General features: G+C 41.9%; 1 protein-coding gene across 1 annotated transcript in view; it reads left to right on the top strand.

The window, feature by feature from the left end:
* sf3b3 (splicing factor 3b, subunit 3) overlaps positions 1–19,664 on the top strand; it is a 46,347-nt gene that overhangs the window by 13,473 nt on the left and 13,210 nt on the right. Inside the window, exons 12-21 of the mRNA XM_080001934.1 lie at positions 143–215; positions 3,014–3,165; positions 4,595–4,750; positions 8,104–8,259; positions 9,561–9,704; positions 9,832–9,954; positions 12,323–12,477; positions 12,677–12,851; positions 13,894–14,099; positions 14,897–15,053. Of these exons, the coding sequence (XP_079858060.1) occupies positions 143–215; positions 3,014–3,165; positions 4,595–4,750; positions 8,104–8,259; positions 9,561–9,704; positions 9,832–9,954; positions 12,323–12,477; positions 12,677–12,851; positions 13,894–14,099; positions 14,897–15,053 (1,497 nt within the window). The remainder of the gene's footprint in view (positions 1–142; positions 216–3,013; positions 3,166–4,594; positions 4,751–8,103; positions 8,260–9,560; positions 9,705–9,831; positions 9,955–12,322; positions 12,478–12,676; positions 12,852–13,893; positions 14,100–14,896; positions 15,054–19,664) is intronic.

Raw genomic sequence — 19,664 nt, 5'->3', positions numbered from 1 at the left:
AAACTGATCCCATCAGCCCTATCGAGAAAGCCATTTCAAAATATGTAATAATTCAATTCTATTCATTTGCAGCATTCCCTCTAACTTCTTTCCTTTTTCCTCATTCTCCTCTACTCCCTCCCCTTCTTTCTTTCTCTCCAAGGTGTCAGAAATGGCTGTGTCCGAGTTGCCCGGTAACCCCAATGCTGTGTGGACAGTGCGCAGACATGTGGAAGGTAACAAATCACCATTACAAATTCTGAATGTTTATTGTTTTTAGCTTTCAGGTAAAGGCACACAACACGAGAAACATTTTGTGAGAAGGAATATTTTTGGCAGGCATGAGGAATTCACACATTACCCACCGTGTTCCATGATCCATGACTTTTCATTTTCATGAGTACCAACTGGTTTTCAGTGCAGTCACAGTTATCCTGATATTTCTACATCTGCAGAGGACATGCACAACAGATTGAACCCAGCTACACATGTTAATGATGTCCACCAAGACAAGTGTAAAGTGTAACGTTTTTCTCATTTGTTCACATTGGAGTTGTAAGAAAAAAAAAACTGAGCCATACATTTTGTGTTCTGGAAAATATTTTACATGTCAAGGAACTACTGCTGGAGCTACCATGGTATACAAACCCTCGCCCATCCTTAAAATGGACATATTATACCCGTTTCTCACTGCGCCAGAAACACCCACTAACATCTGGCATTTGTCATCTGTGGGAATGGTAAAACTCGGGTTTCAGTCCCGGGTCAAAGGACCCTGCAATAGACACAGGTTTTTATCAGCTCCACCTCTCATCTGCTCTGGGGCGACTCGCTTATATTGGCCATTTTACCGGCACGATGAAATTCCAGACGCTGGCGTATAAGTATACAGGAATATCCATGTATCATTCCATCATTTCATATCCCATTTAGAATCCAAAATCAGAAGGTAATGACTTTTGTCCTGAGGGAATTATCAATGGAGGACCATGAAATGTTTTGAGTGTGGGGACTTCTCATGTGGGGAGCACAGCAGAGAACCCCCACGCTCCCCACCGGGCTCCGAGCCACTTCAGCACCGCTCAAACCGGTGAAGTTCTTGCAATAAATGACATCGAGTTTGATTTCGCTCTTTTTTTCTTTTTTTCATCTTTATTTAAAGCGAAGCCATCCCCACCACCTCTCACTGGCGAGTTCTTGTTTCTTTCACCGCAGAGTTCTTATTGAATCTCTGCTGACGGTGTTCTGGGACAGGTGGTTCTAACCTGAAAGGAGTAAGACAACCTGGAGCCATTAGTGACCAGAAGTCTATGGTTTTAAACGTTCCACTGCAGGACACATTTTGTCTGGATTTACAGACTCAATTGGCACCAATAGATGGAGATCCATGTTTACATTTGTCCATTCCCCGGTGTGCTGCATAGCTTGTGCCATGGTTGTTTGACAGGATGTTCTCATTATTTAGAGTGTGCCCTGCAGTTTTACGCCTTATTGGGTTACTTTGAAAATACGGGGCAAGTTTGGGGAAAAAACACAGACTAAAGCACTGAATTTATAAACCCCTCAATAAATCATGGCTAGAATAAAAGATGAATAAAAATGTAACAGTTTATCCTAAATTGAATTTATTTTAGCTTGACAAATTGAAAAACGCCCACTGAACTTGGAGCCAATTTGGAAACTCGTGCTGTGGTAAATATTAAATGCTAACTTCAATTTGTCTCTGGGGAAGTTTCTATCTCTGAAGTCTGCAATGCCCCCACATTTAAAGATGACTTTTCTTTTACAGTTTAATGAGTCTTATGCCTATACAGGCACATCCACACACTCTGGGTTAGGTCCAGCATGTACACTGTTTTAGCTCCACAGCTAAGAATATATTTTGCAAAGACATATTTCTAGTGTTTTTCCAGGTTGTTAACTTCTTTCAAGTTGAGTATCAGATTGTGCTTTAGGTGGCTGGTGTTGTGTTTTATGTCCCTCCTTAATATATAACCTTTAGAATACATTTTAATGATTGCAGGAATCATAAATCTTAAGGAATGCAGGATGTGTGGTCTTCAAACTGCCATGAGGTGTTTTCATCATGTTAATGTATTTTCTCCAAAATATCTTTCTTTCAGTCTGTATCCCTTGCCAAGATACTCAATGCTTAACTAAATTTCCACTCCCCCTTAAAACATTGAATCCTTTTTTGTTTAAAATGTACCAGTGTTAATCTAACATTTATTTTCTAGAAAGAAATTATCCAAGTTGAAATGCTTTATTTATTACATTGCAACATGATGTTTTATTTTCTTTATGTTAAAGTATTCAACTAAAATCAAATGGAAAACTGAAATTGTAGTAGGTCTGATCATTATGTTGAAATTAAGCGTTTCAGTGACGTCCTCATGTATAGTCAAAGCAAACCTTAGATGAACCAGCTGCAACATAGCTGCTGTTCATATTGTAAAAACTGTACGTCAAGTTGGCATACTGTACACAATATGTTTGTGTAATGATCTACCTCGATTACCTCATACGACTGCGATGCACTCATGGATATAAAAATTTGCCATTACATTTCACTGCATATATGTATGAAAGTATGTATATGTATGTGACAAATAAAATCTTGAATCTTGATATTTACTCCATTCGCTGGACCCCTGTGATCTGTATCCATGCCCCCCCGGCTTCCCCTTCTTGCTTATAATGTGCTCTCATCCAATTCTGTATGAGGCCAAATGACCAAGAACATGTACAGTGTTGTCACCCAATACATTCAAACTGTTATGGCAAAAGCAGATTGGTCAAAAGCAAAAGTCATTGCATTTATGCTGTCATGTGTTGGTTGCCTTTACTACCACTAGGGGGGGGCCCTGTGCTCTATATCTTTGCCCCCTTTTTCCCCCCCAGAGAGGGATTAAAGGACTGCGCGAGGCTCTGGTGTGTTTTCTCAGAAATACGGGAGGTATGGTAGAGGTACTATTCTATGGCACACCATATGTTTAACTGACTCTCTTCCTTTCCTGCCTCTTGTGTTCCTCAGATGAGTTTGATGCCTATATCATTGTGTCGTTCGTCAACGCCACCCTGGTGCTGTCCATCGGGGAGACGGTAGAAGAAGTGACAGACTCTGGCTTCCTGGGAACCACGCCCACTCTGTCCTGCTCCCTTCTCGGTGAAGACGCCCTGGTGCAGGTCAGTGAAACAGACCTGGAGCAAGCCAGCATAACATTGATTCACAACCGCCAGGATAACAAGAATGGGCAGGCGATATAGCCAAAAAATAATATTCCGTTAGTTTATTGCACTCGTGCCCTTCCACAGCTAGCCGGCAATTCTACCTGACTGCTCTGAAACATCTTCAAATGCTAGTGGCGTTATCTTATCACCCTCGAATCTTCCTCGGATTGAGAAGATTGGGATGCAAGTACAATTGAAGCATTTGATCAACAGATCTCAATTAGATTTGCAATATATATATTTTTTGTATTTTCGAATGGGGCGTAGTGTAATCCATCCAACACAGACAAGCTTATGGAACTGCACCTTAAAGGAATTGTTATTGTCAGTGATGGCTTTTCTGACACATAGAATTCTTAGTAAATATCAATATGTACCTACATGTACCTTACAAGTTAAAAGGCATCAGAGGCTTATGTCTGAGCACTAGTATATTGTAGTGGGTCAAAATTTGATGTTGCCATTCTCTATTTAATTATAACAGCATTGAAAATCCACGAAACCCTTTTGACCACCATACCACACCATAGTGTGTTAAGCAGCATGTTGAAGTAATTGAATAAGAATGGCCAAACAGCAATGTATGTTACATTTACATTTAGTCATTTAGCAAACGCTTTTATCCAAAGCGACTTACAATTATTCAAACACCGATGGACGTAGCCATCAGGAGCAATTAGGGGTTAAGTGTCTTGCTCAAGGACACTACAGCATGCTAGCAGGAGGAGCCTGGGATAGAACCAGCAACCCTTAGATTACTCTTAGATACTTAGATAATGCATTTGGATACTGTAAGTTATTCAACCTATAACGAGTGTTTAACCTTTCAACCAACACTTTTACAGGCCTTACCAACTTCTTAATTGTTTCTCACGGCACTCTAGTATGCCTCATTCATGTATTTCCTACCAGTCAATGAACGCCCCCATGTGACCAGGTGCGGGTGACGTCAAGTGCTCAGGCTTGCGTGTGGAAAGCTATGAACCAGGCTTACGTGGCAGCCCTGTGGGTCAGGATCTGTCCCTATGTTGGGAAAACCCAGAGGATTGTGGGGATTTTTTTTGGCAGCTGCTAAAATGAGTAATAATGAGCCACACAAAAAGGGAAGATTACTCATAATTTATTTCGATAATATGCTATTATCTTCCAAGTTTGATACTATTACAAAGCCTCTATTACAAACTGTACTCTCAGGCACTGAAGAGGTGTTGGTCCTGCTGACTGAACCAGCACATAAAAAACTACTCCTTACATATGCTTGGTTGCCTTACTTGTATTGCTCTCTACCAACAGAGCCATTAAAACTGTTGTAGAACCGCCACGTAATATCTGGCAAACGCAACCTGAGCTTTTCCTCTGCTGCTCTCCCTCCTTCCATTCTCAGGTCTACCCAGATGGCATCCGTCACATCCGAGCAGACAAGCGAGTTAATGAGTGGAAAACCCCGGGGAAGAAGACCATCGTCCGCTGTGCTGTGAACCAGCGGCAGGTCGTCATCGCCCTCACCGGCGGGGAGCTGGTCTATTTTGAGATGGACCCGGTAAGGGGCAAAATACACAAGCAGGAAGGAGAGCGGAGGACTCTGGGGGTATTTCAGGACGTTGGTTTCAAAGATATAGAAACGTAGATACCTTATTGGCTGTTGCTGTATGTTGCCATATTGGGGCGGTCAAGATCCGCTAGTAAAGTACAACGTGTATTGAGAGATGCAGACTTCTCTTCAAAATCGACCATAACTTGCTTAATTCTGAACCAATTTTCATTCAATTTATTTGTTAAAAATGTGAGAACTTGAACATGACACTGGTTAATTACAGGGCTTCCGCAGGTCCTTCAAAATTCTAAAATCCAATTATCTGACCTTATTGCCTTAAAATGTCTTAAATGCGATTTTGACAGGTCTTCAGCAACTCGCTTTTTGGCAAGTGCCACCCTTTTCCACTTCAAATTTGGGTGACTTGTGTAAATCGACCTGATCCAAAGAGTTTTTTGGGGGAGGGGGGAGCGCCGACCCATTGCAGCATTTTTTTATCTATCTGAGAGAACACGCCATCTGTGCTCAATTAACTAGTGGACTCTGGTATCGCGTCAGAAGATGCGGATAGAGCTCTCCATATCCGCATCTAATTTGTGTCGCAAGTATATTTCGAACCTGTGGGATTAACCTTCATGTCCTTTGTATTTTTTTGGGGCCAGTATGGATGTGAAATAGATCTTAGATTGCATTCATAATGGCCTTAAAAGGTCTTTAACTCTTTAATTCAACTTGGTGAAACCTGCAGAAACTCTGACTTATTGGAATTAAATTCAGTTACCGGGGGTGGAACTAATCAGCTCCATGCCAAAACACCTTCTGAATAGCCACAACTTCCTCTGGGATATGTGGGCTCCGAGCTATAAATAGGCTACATCAAATGTAAAGTATTTAGAAATTCAGCTTTTGTGAGTTTCTTTGTGAGAGAAATGTAGATTTCTATATTATATCCCCCTGGTTGCTTGTTATTGAATTAAAGCAACACTTTGTCCCTTTTCTTTGTCACACTCCGTTGACAGAGTGCTTGCTCAAGCAGCGGGGTCTGTGCAAGGGGTGCTGTAACCTAGGTGTGCATTATATTTGCGACTATTAAGACTATTCAATTTTCCCAGACTCCAGTTAAGAGAGAACATCCAGTCAGTTCATCAGTACACTCCGAGACACACATAAGTCCACTTCTGCATGCTGGACAGTTGCCATTTCACAAACAATGTCACAAATATTGTTAATATCAGATTCACTTTAGTCACGGACACATACAATATTATACTATACTATTATACAATGCTATTATAAAATACAGTACAATAGTATAATATAATGCTACAATACTATAATATATTCATCCAATACTACATACAATATAGTGTGTCAAGTAGACCAATGTTCTGGGGAAGAAAGTCTTTATTTTATTTTATTAATGAATTGACTTAATTGTCAATACCATAACAAGCAACCATGCACTTCTATAACAATATAATAGATATAGAAATCTAGGTTTTTGGAGAAATTCACAAAAGCTGAAATTGTAAATAATTTATACTTGATGCTGTCTATTCATAGCTTGGAGCCTGCATGTCCCAGAGGAAGTTGTGGCTATTCAGATGGTTAATGTTTTGGCATGGAGCTGATCCACCCCCAGTAATTGGATTTAATTCCAATAACCAGTATCATTTTCAATTTCTCACGTTTATAGTACACCAAATTTCATGAAAATCCATTCAGAATGAAGTGAGTTACAGGCGATTTTGTAGAGATGTCTGCATCTCTTAATACACATCGTATTTGTTTTCTAGCGGAGATCAAATCGCAAACGCGGTATCTATGTTTCTATATCTATGGTTGGTCAGGCCAACATAGACACCTCCAAGGCCTGGTTGTTTTTTTGCTTAAAGGGTGCAAGCAAGCTATCTAGAAATGCTGCCAACTAGCTTATCATGGCAATTAATGCTTCCCTCCGGTCAGCAGCTGACGAGATGTGGATGAGTGTGGCTGGCTGATTACTTTAAAATTACATTTTATAAATAGCAATTTATTAGATATTTATGAAGATAAAATAAACTCAGTCCTATGTATGAATGTTTGTTAATTGGTATTTTCCATTTTTCTTAAAAATGTATTTGACATATTTTTTTTAGGGGAGACTGCTGTGTTGAACACTTTCTTTGCACCTAATAATGTTTCAAATGTAATCACTGTGGGAGCTAACCAGGACAACGCCATTGACCTCTTTATTTTTTCAGCTCTTCATTCCCTGTTTTGCTGTTTGCTACCGACCCACCGTCCCTTTCATTTAGAATGAATTGTAATGTGTTCTGAAATGCAACAAAAGCAAATTCACCAGCAATTCCCGCTTGAATGTGCATTAAGATCTTGATATTCTTTTTGTAATTTGAAAATTTTTATCCTGTTAATCTAGTGTGAATGATTATTAGCGTTCGGCCTATATGGGTTTTTAAAGGTTGATACCGATATTTGTTTGACTGAGGCTGCCGATACAGATATTTTGTGCCAATATTAAAAATTCTTTACGCTAAAAAAAAAAAAAAAATTCCAGGAAACATTAATGCCTTTAAATGAATTCCTTTTATTTCTTTTTTTATTTTGATAAATAGAATGTGCAAAGAAAATAAAATTGCATGACAGCTATAATCATACCAATCAGTCTCTGAACAGAGTACTGTCCTTTTCACAGATTTATTTTTTCTTCCCTGAGAAAGACAAAAGAGCGGCTCCCCAGAGCCGTGATCACTTCTGAAACAATTCCCGGCCGCCTTCTCATGGCCTGGTGGCAAATGCCCCAGTCCATGGCCTGGTGGTTGGGAACCTCTGTATTGGGGAAAATAGCGACCATGAATGTAAATTGCTTGTTATGAAAATCTGACAAGCAACTTTCATTTATGGTATATGGTAACCATGTTTTTTAAGTCAAGCCCAAAGAAAACCCTGATATTTTTTCACGCACCTTCACAAAAAAAGAAGCCCAAAGCCGCATAAGCCGACTCTACCTCTGTCCCTCTGCCTCCACTCTCCTTCTGCGAACGGACTGGGTTGTGCGGAGAGGGAGAGAGAGGAGAGATGCTGGCACGGCTTTACGTAAGAAGCGGGTTATCTTTTTAAAGGCAACATCAAACCATTTTTACTTTTACTACTCTTACTGCTACTTGTTTGAAAATATATCGCTATGCCGTAAAAAGCCTGTATACGGCCCAGCCCTACCAAGGGACTCTTTTCATTATTTTTCATAACGTAGGTTTATGACATTGACAGGCCGATCGATATCTGATATCCGACAAGAACGTGTGTTAGTAGTTTTTAATACTTTAAGGCCCTGTCCATCTCTGTGCTTCTCTTTGTAGTCTGGACAGCTGAACGAGTACACGGAGCGCAAGGAGATGTCTGCCGACGTGGTGTGCATGAGCCTGGCCAATGTGCCGCCTGGCGAGCAGCGCTCTCGCTTCCTGGCTGTGGGCCTGGTCGACAATACGGTTCGCATTATCTCCCTGGACCCATCGGTACGTAATTGCCTCTACCCACTACCCTAGATTTTGGAATGTTCAGCATTAGGCTATGACCAGTCTGAGCCGAAAATGTGCAATATAGAACAGTTACGGCAGCTTCCCTTTTCTGTGAGTTGAGACACTTTAAAGGCCCATGGGGAGTCACACAAAAAGGCTGAAGTCATAAACATTACGGTCAATTCTCCCTCATGTCAGAAAGCCAGGGCTGACTTCATTGAAATTGACATACATCACATACGAGAGGGCATCGAACCCTACTGCCGGTGTGGTCCTGTCACATTTTAACAAGGGTTTTTTCTGTTTGTTTCAATTTATGGTGCAGAAGTGGTTTGTTTTATGCATGACCTCTACTTTCTTTTTTCTCCACGTTTTTGGTTTCCAAGGGGTGGTGAGAGAACACGACAAAAAGATGTTCATAAACATGTGTGAGAAAGTAATAGGGTGTATTTGTATAACCCTTGAAGACACCTACAGTCTCAAAGGACTTTAGACCCCCATTCAAAGGATTGTTGACCTAATTGTTGCCCAGAGGGGAGAATAATAACCCTTTCCCACTGCCCCAAAAACCTGGTAACACCCCCTAACATCCGGCATTTGTCATTAGTGAGAAAGGTAACACCCGGGTTTCAGTCCTGGGTCAAATGACCCTGCAATAGACAGTTTTTTATTGGCTCCATCTCGAATCGGCTGTGATTGAAACATGACCCTAATTTTGGCCCCTTTACCGGTGGGATGCGACGCACGTTGAATTTCCAGACGCTGGCACATTAATAATCAGGAATATCTGTGTATCATTCGATCATTTCATATCCGATTTAGAATCCAAAATCAAAAGTTAATAACTTTTTTTTTTCCCCCGCATGCGAGACCATGAAATGTTTTGAGTGTGGGGACCACAGCGGAGAACCCCCACGCTCTGGGCTCTGAGCCACACCAGAACTAGCCCAAGCTGGTCTCGAACCGGAGGAGCCTCTCCGCTCCCTGCCACCGAAAGACCGGTGCTTCAGCGATCAGTATTGATATATGAACAAGCCGATTCCTTTGAACGGCTCTTTTATAGGAGCAAAGGGAGCCGAGTCGCTGGCCGATGAGCGTTTTCTTTGGCATGTTTGTGACATCAAACAGGAATTTTATGTGAAGAATGCGTCTACTCAACACCGTAATTTCCTTTGGGCATCATGCTACAAGAGACTTTTAGGGGAGGGGAAAAAATGATACATGGGGATTGGTGAAGACAGTTTGCCAGTGTCTGTCATCATGTCTCTTATCCACCAAATCTGCATCCATATTTTCAGGACTGTCTGCAGCCTCTGAGTATGCAGGCACTCCCGGCCCAGCCAGAGTCGCTGTGCATCGTGGAGATGGGAGGTGTAGAGAAGCAGGACGAGCTTGGAGAGAAAGGAACCATTGGTTTCCTCTACCTCAACATCGGACTGCAGGTAGGAACACCACCCTCAGCCTCATCTTTGGTGTTGGGCAGAGGTGGCAAGCCAGTCAGGCCCTAAGCCAACACTAATGCCTACTGTATATGTGTATGTGTTTATTTATTGACTTATTTGTCCTCAGAACGGTGTGCTGCTCAGGACTGTTCTGGATCCAGTGACGGGCGACTTGTCAGACACCCGAACACGCTACCTTGGGTCGCGGCCCGTCAAACTCTTCAGAGTCAGGATGCAAGGGCAGGAAGCAGTAGGTCACTTTAATCAACTTGACACCCGTCTCTTCTTTCTCGAAAAATTGCTGACACACTGATTGTGTTAGCCAGAATTTAATTTTTTTTAATTTTATTTCCCTCACGCTTTTGGGGAGAAAAGGATTTATCCTGACATGCCTTGGATGCTTCTTTTGTTGCCTTTTGCAAGATGGATAGTTGTTTTTTTGCGATATTGCAATTAAGTAAATATACATTGTGCAGCTTTAATTGGCACCTGACACATTTTGCACTGGATGAATTTCCAGAAAATATTTTTGCTACGATCAATCCTTGACTTCGATGTGGATCATCGACAAATCATGCGGTCTCTGTCACATCTGCTTTCTAGATTTTCATCCTTTTGTGTTGTGTTTTCTTAAGCCGGGTGTTCCTCCTCTGATGACCCTCTCCCAGCCCTCTCCTGTGTAATGTTATTGGGTTTTCCCCACATATGATTCATTCTTCTGGTGGTGTCCCACTGCAGTATCCTGTCTGGAAATGTGGGTTTCTTCGCAGTTCCCCTAAAGGAGATGCTGTCCTGGTGACCTCCATATTCATTCATCCAACAACAATTTATTCACTTAGCGTGTCTCTTCATCATGCCTTAAACATGGGTTGAAATGTAACTGCTTTTGTCGTTGCTGTTTTTTAAACAAAGCACTTTGAACTGGATTGGCCAGACTTTCATTTATTATTGTTAATGGTCCTGCTAATTAACCCCATTGACCCAAACCACATTTGACCACACTGTTGGTGTAGTGTGAAAAACATTCAATGCTCATAGTCCTCTATGTAACTGGTGTGTGCTCATTGATGTTAAACTCCACTGCAACTTATTCAACAATAGATTGCCTATGAAGTCCTATACACATCATGTGATAGGCAATTCTGTCTTCTAAATTCATGATTAGAAGACATTTGCAAAATACTTGAGTTTGATATCTTAAGTTAAATTCAATCTCCTATGTTCGAGTTTGTGCAAAGGAAGTTTAAGGAGAAGGCACGCATCTTTGTTTTGACTTGGAGCACGGGCGGTGGCCTACTGAAACAGAAGTGTTAGCCAGGTGTGATGTCTGGTCCATTTGGCTTTTTTTCCTCTTCATCTCTAACTGCATCAAAAATTACACAAATAAAGAAGAAGGTACACTTAAAAGACGAGAACAAAAGATGTTAGAACCACCGGAGAACATGCCAGCAGGATGATCAATAAGAACTCTGCAGTGAGAGAAGCAAGATCTGTGAGTGAGAGGAAGTGGCAGTGGTTTTGCTTTACATAAAGATGAAAAAAATAAAAAAAAATAGTGAAATCAAACTCAATGTCATTTATTGACACTACCCATAATTCCTCAAACAGTGACCCGGACTTTTATTTACCTCAACTGCATAGGGTACCAGGCTTTTATTGCAAGCAGGCTTTTATATCTAAAACCAAAACTCTATCTCTTAATATTCAATCAAACTCCTGTCTGGGTGCCGTGCTTCTCAAAAATACATCTAAAATAAACTTGCATTATATTTTTTGTTGAGAGAAACAGTGGACAGAGATCCCTCTCTCTCTCCATTACTTGACCCACTGTCCTGATCCAAGGCGGAATGTCCCTCGGTTTAAAATGTTCTTATCATACAAGTGGAAACTAACGAAAACAATAGATCTAAAATAAAATCACAGTAAAACGGGAACACACGAACCGCACGGGGTGCATGCAGTGCGCGGCACAACGCTGGAGGAAAAAAAATCACACACTGACTCAGACTCAGCCTTGTTTACCAGTTTTTATTTGAGTACCGTTTTATATTTCAGGAGATACGGTATATAAAACATGCTCGGAATGTTGCCGCTCAGGAGAAAAGAAACCTTGTTGACCCTGGAAAAGAAGGAGGTTGAAGGACCCGGAAAGGGAGGTTGAAGTCCGTCCCCTGCGGTGACCCAAGGGCATTTGGAAAAATCGGGACATTGTGAGCTCTCAGAACAAGAGAAAGATGAAAGAGAAAGTTTGCTTCAGGGTCTTGCGCAGAGAATACTGCAAGAACCTAGACCACCGCGTCGATTTGTTCTTACCATGTTCACAGTTACAGTTAAGTGTACCTCCATCTTAAAAGCAAAACATCGGCTGACGAAACATTGCTCAGATGAAAAGGCTCCTCACCAAAAAGTCAACACTTGTTTTCCCTTTAACTGCCACACAGACAGGCACGGTAGATGGTTCTTTAACTAGCTGAATTGAGGAGATCTTGATGTCCTGATCAAACTTATCTCTTCCCATCCCTTCTGCTGAGACGCCACTAACACAGTTTTATGTTTTAACCTAACGGACAAATAGCCAACAGTGCAACAGTTGTTTCTACTGTTTACCCCTCTCTTAGGTGTTGGCCATGTCCAGTCGTTCCTGGCTAAGCTACTCGTACCAGTCTCGTTTCCATCTGACACCGCTGTCGTACGAGGCCCTGGAGTACGCTTCTGGCTTTGCCTCGGAACAGTGCCCAGAGGGCATCGTAGCCATCTCTACAAACACCCTGAGGTACAAGAGCACAGTTGCTATTCATTGAAACTTCTAATTTAAACTAGTTTTGATATTCAGGTTTGAATGTACCTAATGTATACGGTAACTGTAGGGGGGTAAACGGTAAGAGCATTTAAAGATGACTCACTAGGGAGAAGCCCAAATTATGACTTTGAGACTGGGATATCACTCACACACCCCCCACCCCCTTGTGCAGGATTTTGGCTTTGGAAAAGCTGGGTGCCGTCTTCAACCAGGTGGCCTTCCCTCTACAGTACACCCCCAGGAAGTTTGTGATCCACCCCGAAACCAACAACCTTGTCCTGATAGAGACTGACCACAACGCCTACACAGAGGCCACGAAAGCACAGAGGAAGCAGCAGATGGCAGAGGTACATACAGACATTACGTCATTTAGCAGACGCTTTTGTTCAAAGTAATTTACAATAAGAGACAAATAGTAAGTGTACATACTCTATACCTGGGGTGCCCAATACGACGATCGCAATCAACCGGTAGATCGCAGAGGTAGTGCAGGTAGATCGCGTGCCTATCAGTTAAAAAAAATATATATATATTTTTTTTTTTAACTGATCTGACCAACATGTTGTATGAGCTTGATTTGGAGCTGCAAGGAAAAGACAAAACCGTGGTCGACATGATCAGTTCAGTTAAGTTTTCAAACGAAAAATGCAACTGCAGGGAGGGGAGTGGTCCAAGACCTTGCTTTACTCGAGCCAATCGCTACATTTATGAACTGCCCATTTAGGGAAGATGTTGAGGTTGATTCACTCGCATTAAAAACCGCAACACTGTTTCACTTGAACAAGTCTGCAGTGGAGGATGAGATGTTGACACTACAGCCTGACATTCAGCTCAAGTCCAGGGCTCATGGACAGTTTTGGAACTTACTCACAGAGGATAAGTACCCAAACATGAGGGAAATGTGCTACCTCCTTGACTGTATTATTCGGCTGTACTTATTTGTGCGCGTCAGCCTTATCCCACATGAAGATTATAAAGTCCAAATAGCGTTCCACCATGACGGATGAAAATTTGCAAGCTGCTTGCGGCTGGCTACCAGCAGCTACTATCCGTACTGTGCAACCCTGGCAGACTCCATTCAAGTCATCAGAGTAAGGTAGTGACCAAATATGTATTTAATTGTATTGTGCCGTAAAGGTTCATGCAGTGATGCAAGGTACGCCAACATATATTGTGTATATATAAAGTATACTCAGTATATATATATAAATAAATATATTTAGCATTTTTTAATGCAGGTAGATAATTTTTACCTGGTCATTTTAAAAGTAGCTCACAAGCCGAAAAGGTGTGGGCACCCCTGCTCTATACCATAAGAGATGAAATGTGAAACTGATGATTTTATAAGAAATGACCTATTGTTTTCTTTTATCTATGGTCCCTTGGTAGGAGATGGTGGAGGCTGCTGGAGAGGACGAACGGGAGCTTGCTGCCGAGATGGCTGCAGCTTTCCTCAACGAAAATCTTCCAGAAGCCATCTTCGGAGCCCCCAAAGCTGGGGCGGGGCAGTGGGCCTCACTGGTCAGATTGATCAACCCCATCCAGGGCTCGACACTGGACCTAGTGCAGCTGGAGCAGAATGAAGCGGCATTCAGGTGAGGCAGGCATTGACAGGCAAAATTTACAACGACCGTTGTGTGAGTGAGTCACAGTTTGCAAAACAATGGCCAGCCTTGTTTAACGTGATGTGGTGTGTCCAAGTATGTTATTAGGCTGCCTTGCATAGCTGAAATTGTCTATTTAAGGGAGGCTGCCAGAATTTTCAAAGTTTAGGGCAAGAGAAATGTCTTCATTCTCAGCATCTTCCTCTGTCATTGAATAAAGCTCCAAAAAAGAGCTCTCCATATTGTGTTTCTTAATTGCAATTGCAATTTGTCCATTATTGCATAACATGTTTTTCTTGCTAACTTTTTAAGCCTCTAGCTTGAACCATCACCAGTATAATTAAAGCGACAATAGACAACTTTTCAACCCCCCCGTGCCTCTGTTTTCTGTGATGTCCGCTCCACTGCGCGATCCGCTGTACATCCCAGTTCCTGTTCACGTAACCGTGCGCAGGGACACTTTCTCAGTCACGCTCTTTTGCCCCCCCAAATTACATAATGAAATCGGGTCTTTTCGGAAACCAATCTAAACGCGATGGTGTCATTATTTTATAGCCATTACACTGTGCAGTTTACTTTATAATGATAAGTAAAAGCAAGTTGAAAAAGCAGTTGTCTATTGTCCCTTTAAAGAGTAATGGCATTTGTACTTGAAGAATGATAACATGAAGCTGAAGTTACATTATCAGGTGTATATACTCTCTCTATATTCTCTCTTCCTGGTGTGATTGAAATGAGCCAACGGTTTCCCATGTTTGATTCCCTTGCCTCCCCTGTCTTGCCCACAGTGTTGCAGTGTGTCGTTTCACCAGCTCCGGAGATGATTGGTTCGTTCTTGTAGGCGTGGCCAGAGACATGATTCTCAACCCCAGGTCTGTGAGCGGCGGCTTCATCTACACCTATCGGCTTACAGGGGGAGGTGACAAGCTGGAGTTCATGCACAAGGTGAGGTTTTTGTTTTGTTAGGGCAAGTAGTTAGGGCAATAAATGACCGGTGAGTGTATAGGACTTGTCCCAATTGGATGTGGTGTATGAGGTTGGTATTATATCGTAGCACCCCCAAGCAGTGGAAAAGGCCCCAAAGCCCCCCCGAGTCCCGCAACCATACAGACACCCCACGGCTGCAGGGAAGCCCAGAGCACCCGCCCTGCAGCCACAGAAGACCCCCCTAGCCCCACAGAGAAGCCGGGAGCCCGAGGATCATAACCCAGTTCCAGGGAGCACGAGGAGAGCCAGCGGGGCCCCCATTCCCACCCGTGCCCCGCCCCACCACAGCCGACCAGACGCCCCAGTGTGTGGGGATGTGAGTCCTCCAAGCAAGTCAAACCCGAGTCACTCACACCCCCTCCATTTTTTTGAATTACCTATATGATGAGCAAGGTGTTAAATGCCAATGCCTTCATTTGACTGCCATGGTAACTTCCTTACAACAGTGTGCTGCGTGTGACGTCTTTATTTCTGCGCATGCTGGTCAGTCCAGGACCGCGACCAGTTCAAACTGGACTCTGATATTGGCCACATTTAAAACATAATGTGAAGAGCCAAACAAAAAAATCGGATCTGAATAAATCTGAATTTAGCACTACGGCTTGCAGTGTGAACTTAGCCTTTAGCTGATGGCAGTGATTGTACGGCAACAAAAGCTCTTCTTTTGCTTGCTGTTTACTAGAGGAAATTTAATCGCCAATCAACTTGGGCTTTACGCTGGTTCCCTCAGTAATATTTTTTTTAACTGGGAGAAAAAAAACACAAGTGAACTTGAAGAAATATTATCTCTGTATATTTGTTTTATATAACAAAACTAGACTTTATTTTCACATAAATATGGTGTTGGTTTTATTGCAGAATTTATTGTCACATACATATGGTGTTGGTTTTATTGCAGAATTTATTGTTTGTCCTTTTCTATGCTCAAGTATAGTTTAAGAAATAGGAAAACAAAACTGACACCAAACTGGTTCAGAAACCAGAAGGAAACTCACGATGCATAGTGCTCTCATCAAATTTATGAGACATTATGGAAACGGAGTTTGTCATCCTTAAATGTGCCAGAAATTCCACACTTTTGTGACTGGGTACACTGAATTGTATCATGCTTGATGTGGTGTGAGCATGCAATTGATTTGGTAGCCAAATGATTTTGCAAGCTCCGGCTCATGCAGCTCGAGCTGTGGCTCGGGCTTTATCCTTTGGTGAATATCCTGACGAGTGACTTGAAAAAGCTGTCTAACTCACTAACATACATTTCTATTGATTTCCTGATTTATTTTGATTTGTCTTTTGTGAACATCCTTTTTAGTTTGACTCTATAACACAATGCCAGTTGAACACTCTTAAAGAATTCACACAATTTTATTTTTTATTTTATCCTTTATTTGTGCAGGGAAACCTTATAATTTGATTACCTAATTTAAGATTGTTTTTATTTTTGCAATCATTCTGCTGTTCTTAGTGTACCTCACAATGTGTGATTTACTGTGCATTTACAACGCATAACTATTTGAATCATGTGAATGCTTGATTATCAGGTCGATAGGTAGATTATTTTTATTAATGGCTTTTTTTCACTCATTAGCCTGCTGGGTGTTGGCAAGTCTAAATCTGGCCTTTTTTTTTTTTGTTTGTTTTTTTCCCCACTAAAAAGGATATTAATTTAAAAATAATAAAGTCCTGTTATGCAATAAAACAATTTGTTTCTTAGCAAATGTGAGGTAAAGTGATTACATTATGTTTTAGTGCCGTTTTAAGCATAGTTTGATGATTATGAGGATAATATCGTGAATTGCAATTATTTTGGCCAGGATAATCGTGGCATGAAAATTTCATAACGTCCCATGCCGAGTATACACATACTGTACACCTTAGCCCCAATGCCACCCAGGATCAGATTATCTTTTTGCCATGAGTTTGTGATGAATGGATATTTATATTACAATTTTGATTTATTTATATTTTCTGATTTGCCTCCTTGCATATTTTTCTTTTATTAAACGAGTCTGTATGTAAAAGGAAATATGAGCAAGATTACAAAGATGTCAACAGCTTCTAATAAGTACTTAAATGTAAAGTGGCTCCAAACTGATTATTCAGAAATAAAGCACATACTGAAATGTATCTCTAGCAATGGGTGTGTAATCAAGACTGCCTCCCAGCCAATCAGAAATCATTTTTTCCTAGTAACTGAATATCTCAATCTATAATGCCAGTTGTTAGATGCATTTGTATATTAGGGTGTGTTTGCAGTGGAACGGATGTCACTTAATTAAAATGAATTGGCTCAGTAGTCGTGGCTAACATAGTCATTATGTGGATGGTAGGTGGTCCGGGGATGGTAGCTCAGGCGGTAGAGCTGGTGGTCTAGTGATCTAAAGGTTGCTGGATCGATCCCAGGCTCCTCCTGCTAGCATGCTGTAGTGTCCTTGAGCAAGACACTTAACCCCTAATTGCTCCTGATGGCTGCGTCCGTCGGTGTTTGAACAATTGTAAGTCGCTTTGGATAAAAGCGTCTGCTAAATGACTAAATGTAAATGTAAATGTGCATTAAGATCTAAGATCAGTCATTTCTCAGCACTTGCATACATCAAAACAAAACGTTTCCTCTGCATTTGACCCATCCTACACACCCTAGCAGTGCAGTGCCCAGGGACCAACTCCAGCTCTAAGATTAAGTACAGTACCGAAGCACATATAAAAGCTCTGTGCTAAAAAGGAAGAAACTGATGCATGTCCAGATAAATCTGGTATTGATCAATTGAATTTCCTCTCGTTGCGGGTTCTCAGCTAATTCTAACTTTACATTAAGTTCATGATTTATTATCTGCTGGCAGCAACAAAGATCAATGGAACTTGCTGGCGTCACAACTCATTTTCAAGTCATGGGTTCCAGGTCTTATGACTCGTAATGTCCTACCAAGTCAAAAGATCTGAGTATCTAGTGTTCATCAGAAACCACTACTCCAAACGTATTGCTCTGTCTAAAAGGTTTAATGAGTTTCACCTGTGATATTTAGTTTACACCCTTTTAAGCCATGGCCACGAACAATCCCTGTCTGCCCCCATTCCTTTGAGCAATGTAGGCTCTGTTATCGCTGGCACAAGCGAGCCATGCAGCTCATGGCACGCGCACTACCAGGGAGATCGGCATATACAGAGTGCACGTTGCTGTGTAGACGCCGTGGCAACATTCTCCTGAAAGACAGAGGGTGCTGTGCTTAAAACACCAGGGGAAACTAAACAAACTGCTGTAAACGTTACAAAGAAGTCCTGAGGGAAGGATCTCAATGACAAGAAAAGAGCAGTAAAATTTAAATAGAATCTCTCTCTCTCCCTCCCTCCCTGGCCACTTTATCAGGTACACCTTGCTAGTACCGGGTTGGACCCCTTTTGCCTTCAGAACTACCTTAATTCTTGGTGGCATAGATTCAACAAGGTGTTGGAAACATTCCTCAGAGATTTTGGTCCATATTGACATGATAGCATCACGCAGTTGCTGCAGATTTGTCAGCTGCGCATCCATGATGCGAATCTCCCGTTCCACCACATCCCAAAGGTGCTCTATTGGATTGAGATCTGGTGACTGTGGAGGCCACTGGAGGACAGTGAACTCATTGTCATGTTCAAGAAACCAGTTTGAGATGATTTGAGCTTTGTGACATGGTGCATTATCCTGCTGGAAGTAGCCATCAGAAGATGGGTACACTGTGCTCATAAAGGGATGGACATGGTCAGCAACAATACTCAGGTATGCTATGGTGTTTCAACCATGGTCAATTAGTAGTAAGGGGCCCAAGTGTGCCAAGAAAATATCCCCCACATCATTACACCACCACCACCAGCCTGAACCCTTGATACAAGGCAGGATGGATCCATGCTTTCATGTTGTTTAAGACAAATTCTGACCCTACCATCTGAATGTCCCAGCTGAAACCGAGACTCATCAGACCAGGCGATGTTTTTCCAATCTTCTATTGTCCATTTTTGGTGAGTCTGTGCTAATTGTAGCCTTAGATTCCTGTTCTTAGCTGACAGGAGTGGCACCCGGTGTGGTCTTCAGCTGCTGTAGCCCATGTGCTTCAAGGTTCGACGTGTTGTATGTTCAGAGATGGTATTCTGCATAATTCGATTGTAACGAGTGGTTATTTGAGTTACTGTTGCCTTTCTATCTTCTCGAACTAGTCTGCCCATTCTCCTCTGACCTCTGACATCAACAAGGCATTTTCGTCCACACAACTGCCGCTCACTGGATAGTTGTAAACCCTAGAGATGGTTTGTGCGTGAAAATCCCAGTAGGTCAGCAGTTTCTGAAATACTCAGACCAGCCCGTCTGGCACCAACAACCATGCCACGTTCCAAGTCACCTAAATCCCCTTTCTTCCCCATTCTGATGCTCGGTTTGAACTTAAGCAAGTCATCCTCACCATGTCTACATGCCTAAATGCAATGAGTTGCTGCCATTTGATGGTGTCGCTGATAAGCTATTTGTGTTAACAAGCAATTGAACAGGTGTACCTAATAAAGGTGTGTGTGTGTGTGTGTGTGTGTGTGTGTGTGTGTGTG

Source organism: Zeus faber, assembly GCF_960531495.2.
Source record: "Zeus faber genome assembly, chromosome: 6".
Lineage (NCBI taxonomy): Eukaryota > Metazoa > Chordata > Actinopteri > Zeiformes > Zeidae > Zeus > Zeus faber.
Note: the sequence above shows the minus strand (reverse complement) of the source record. Positions and strands in the feature narration are given on the sequence as shown.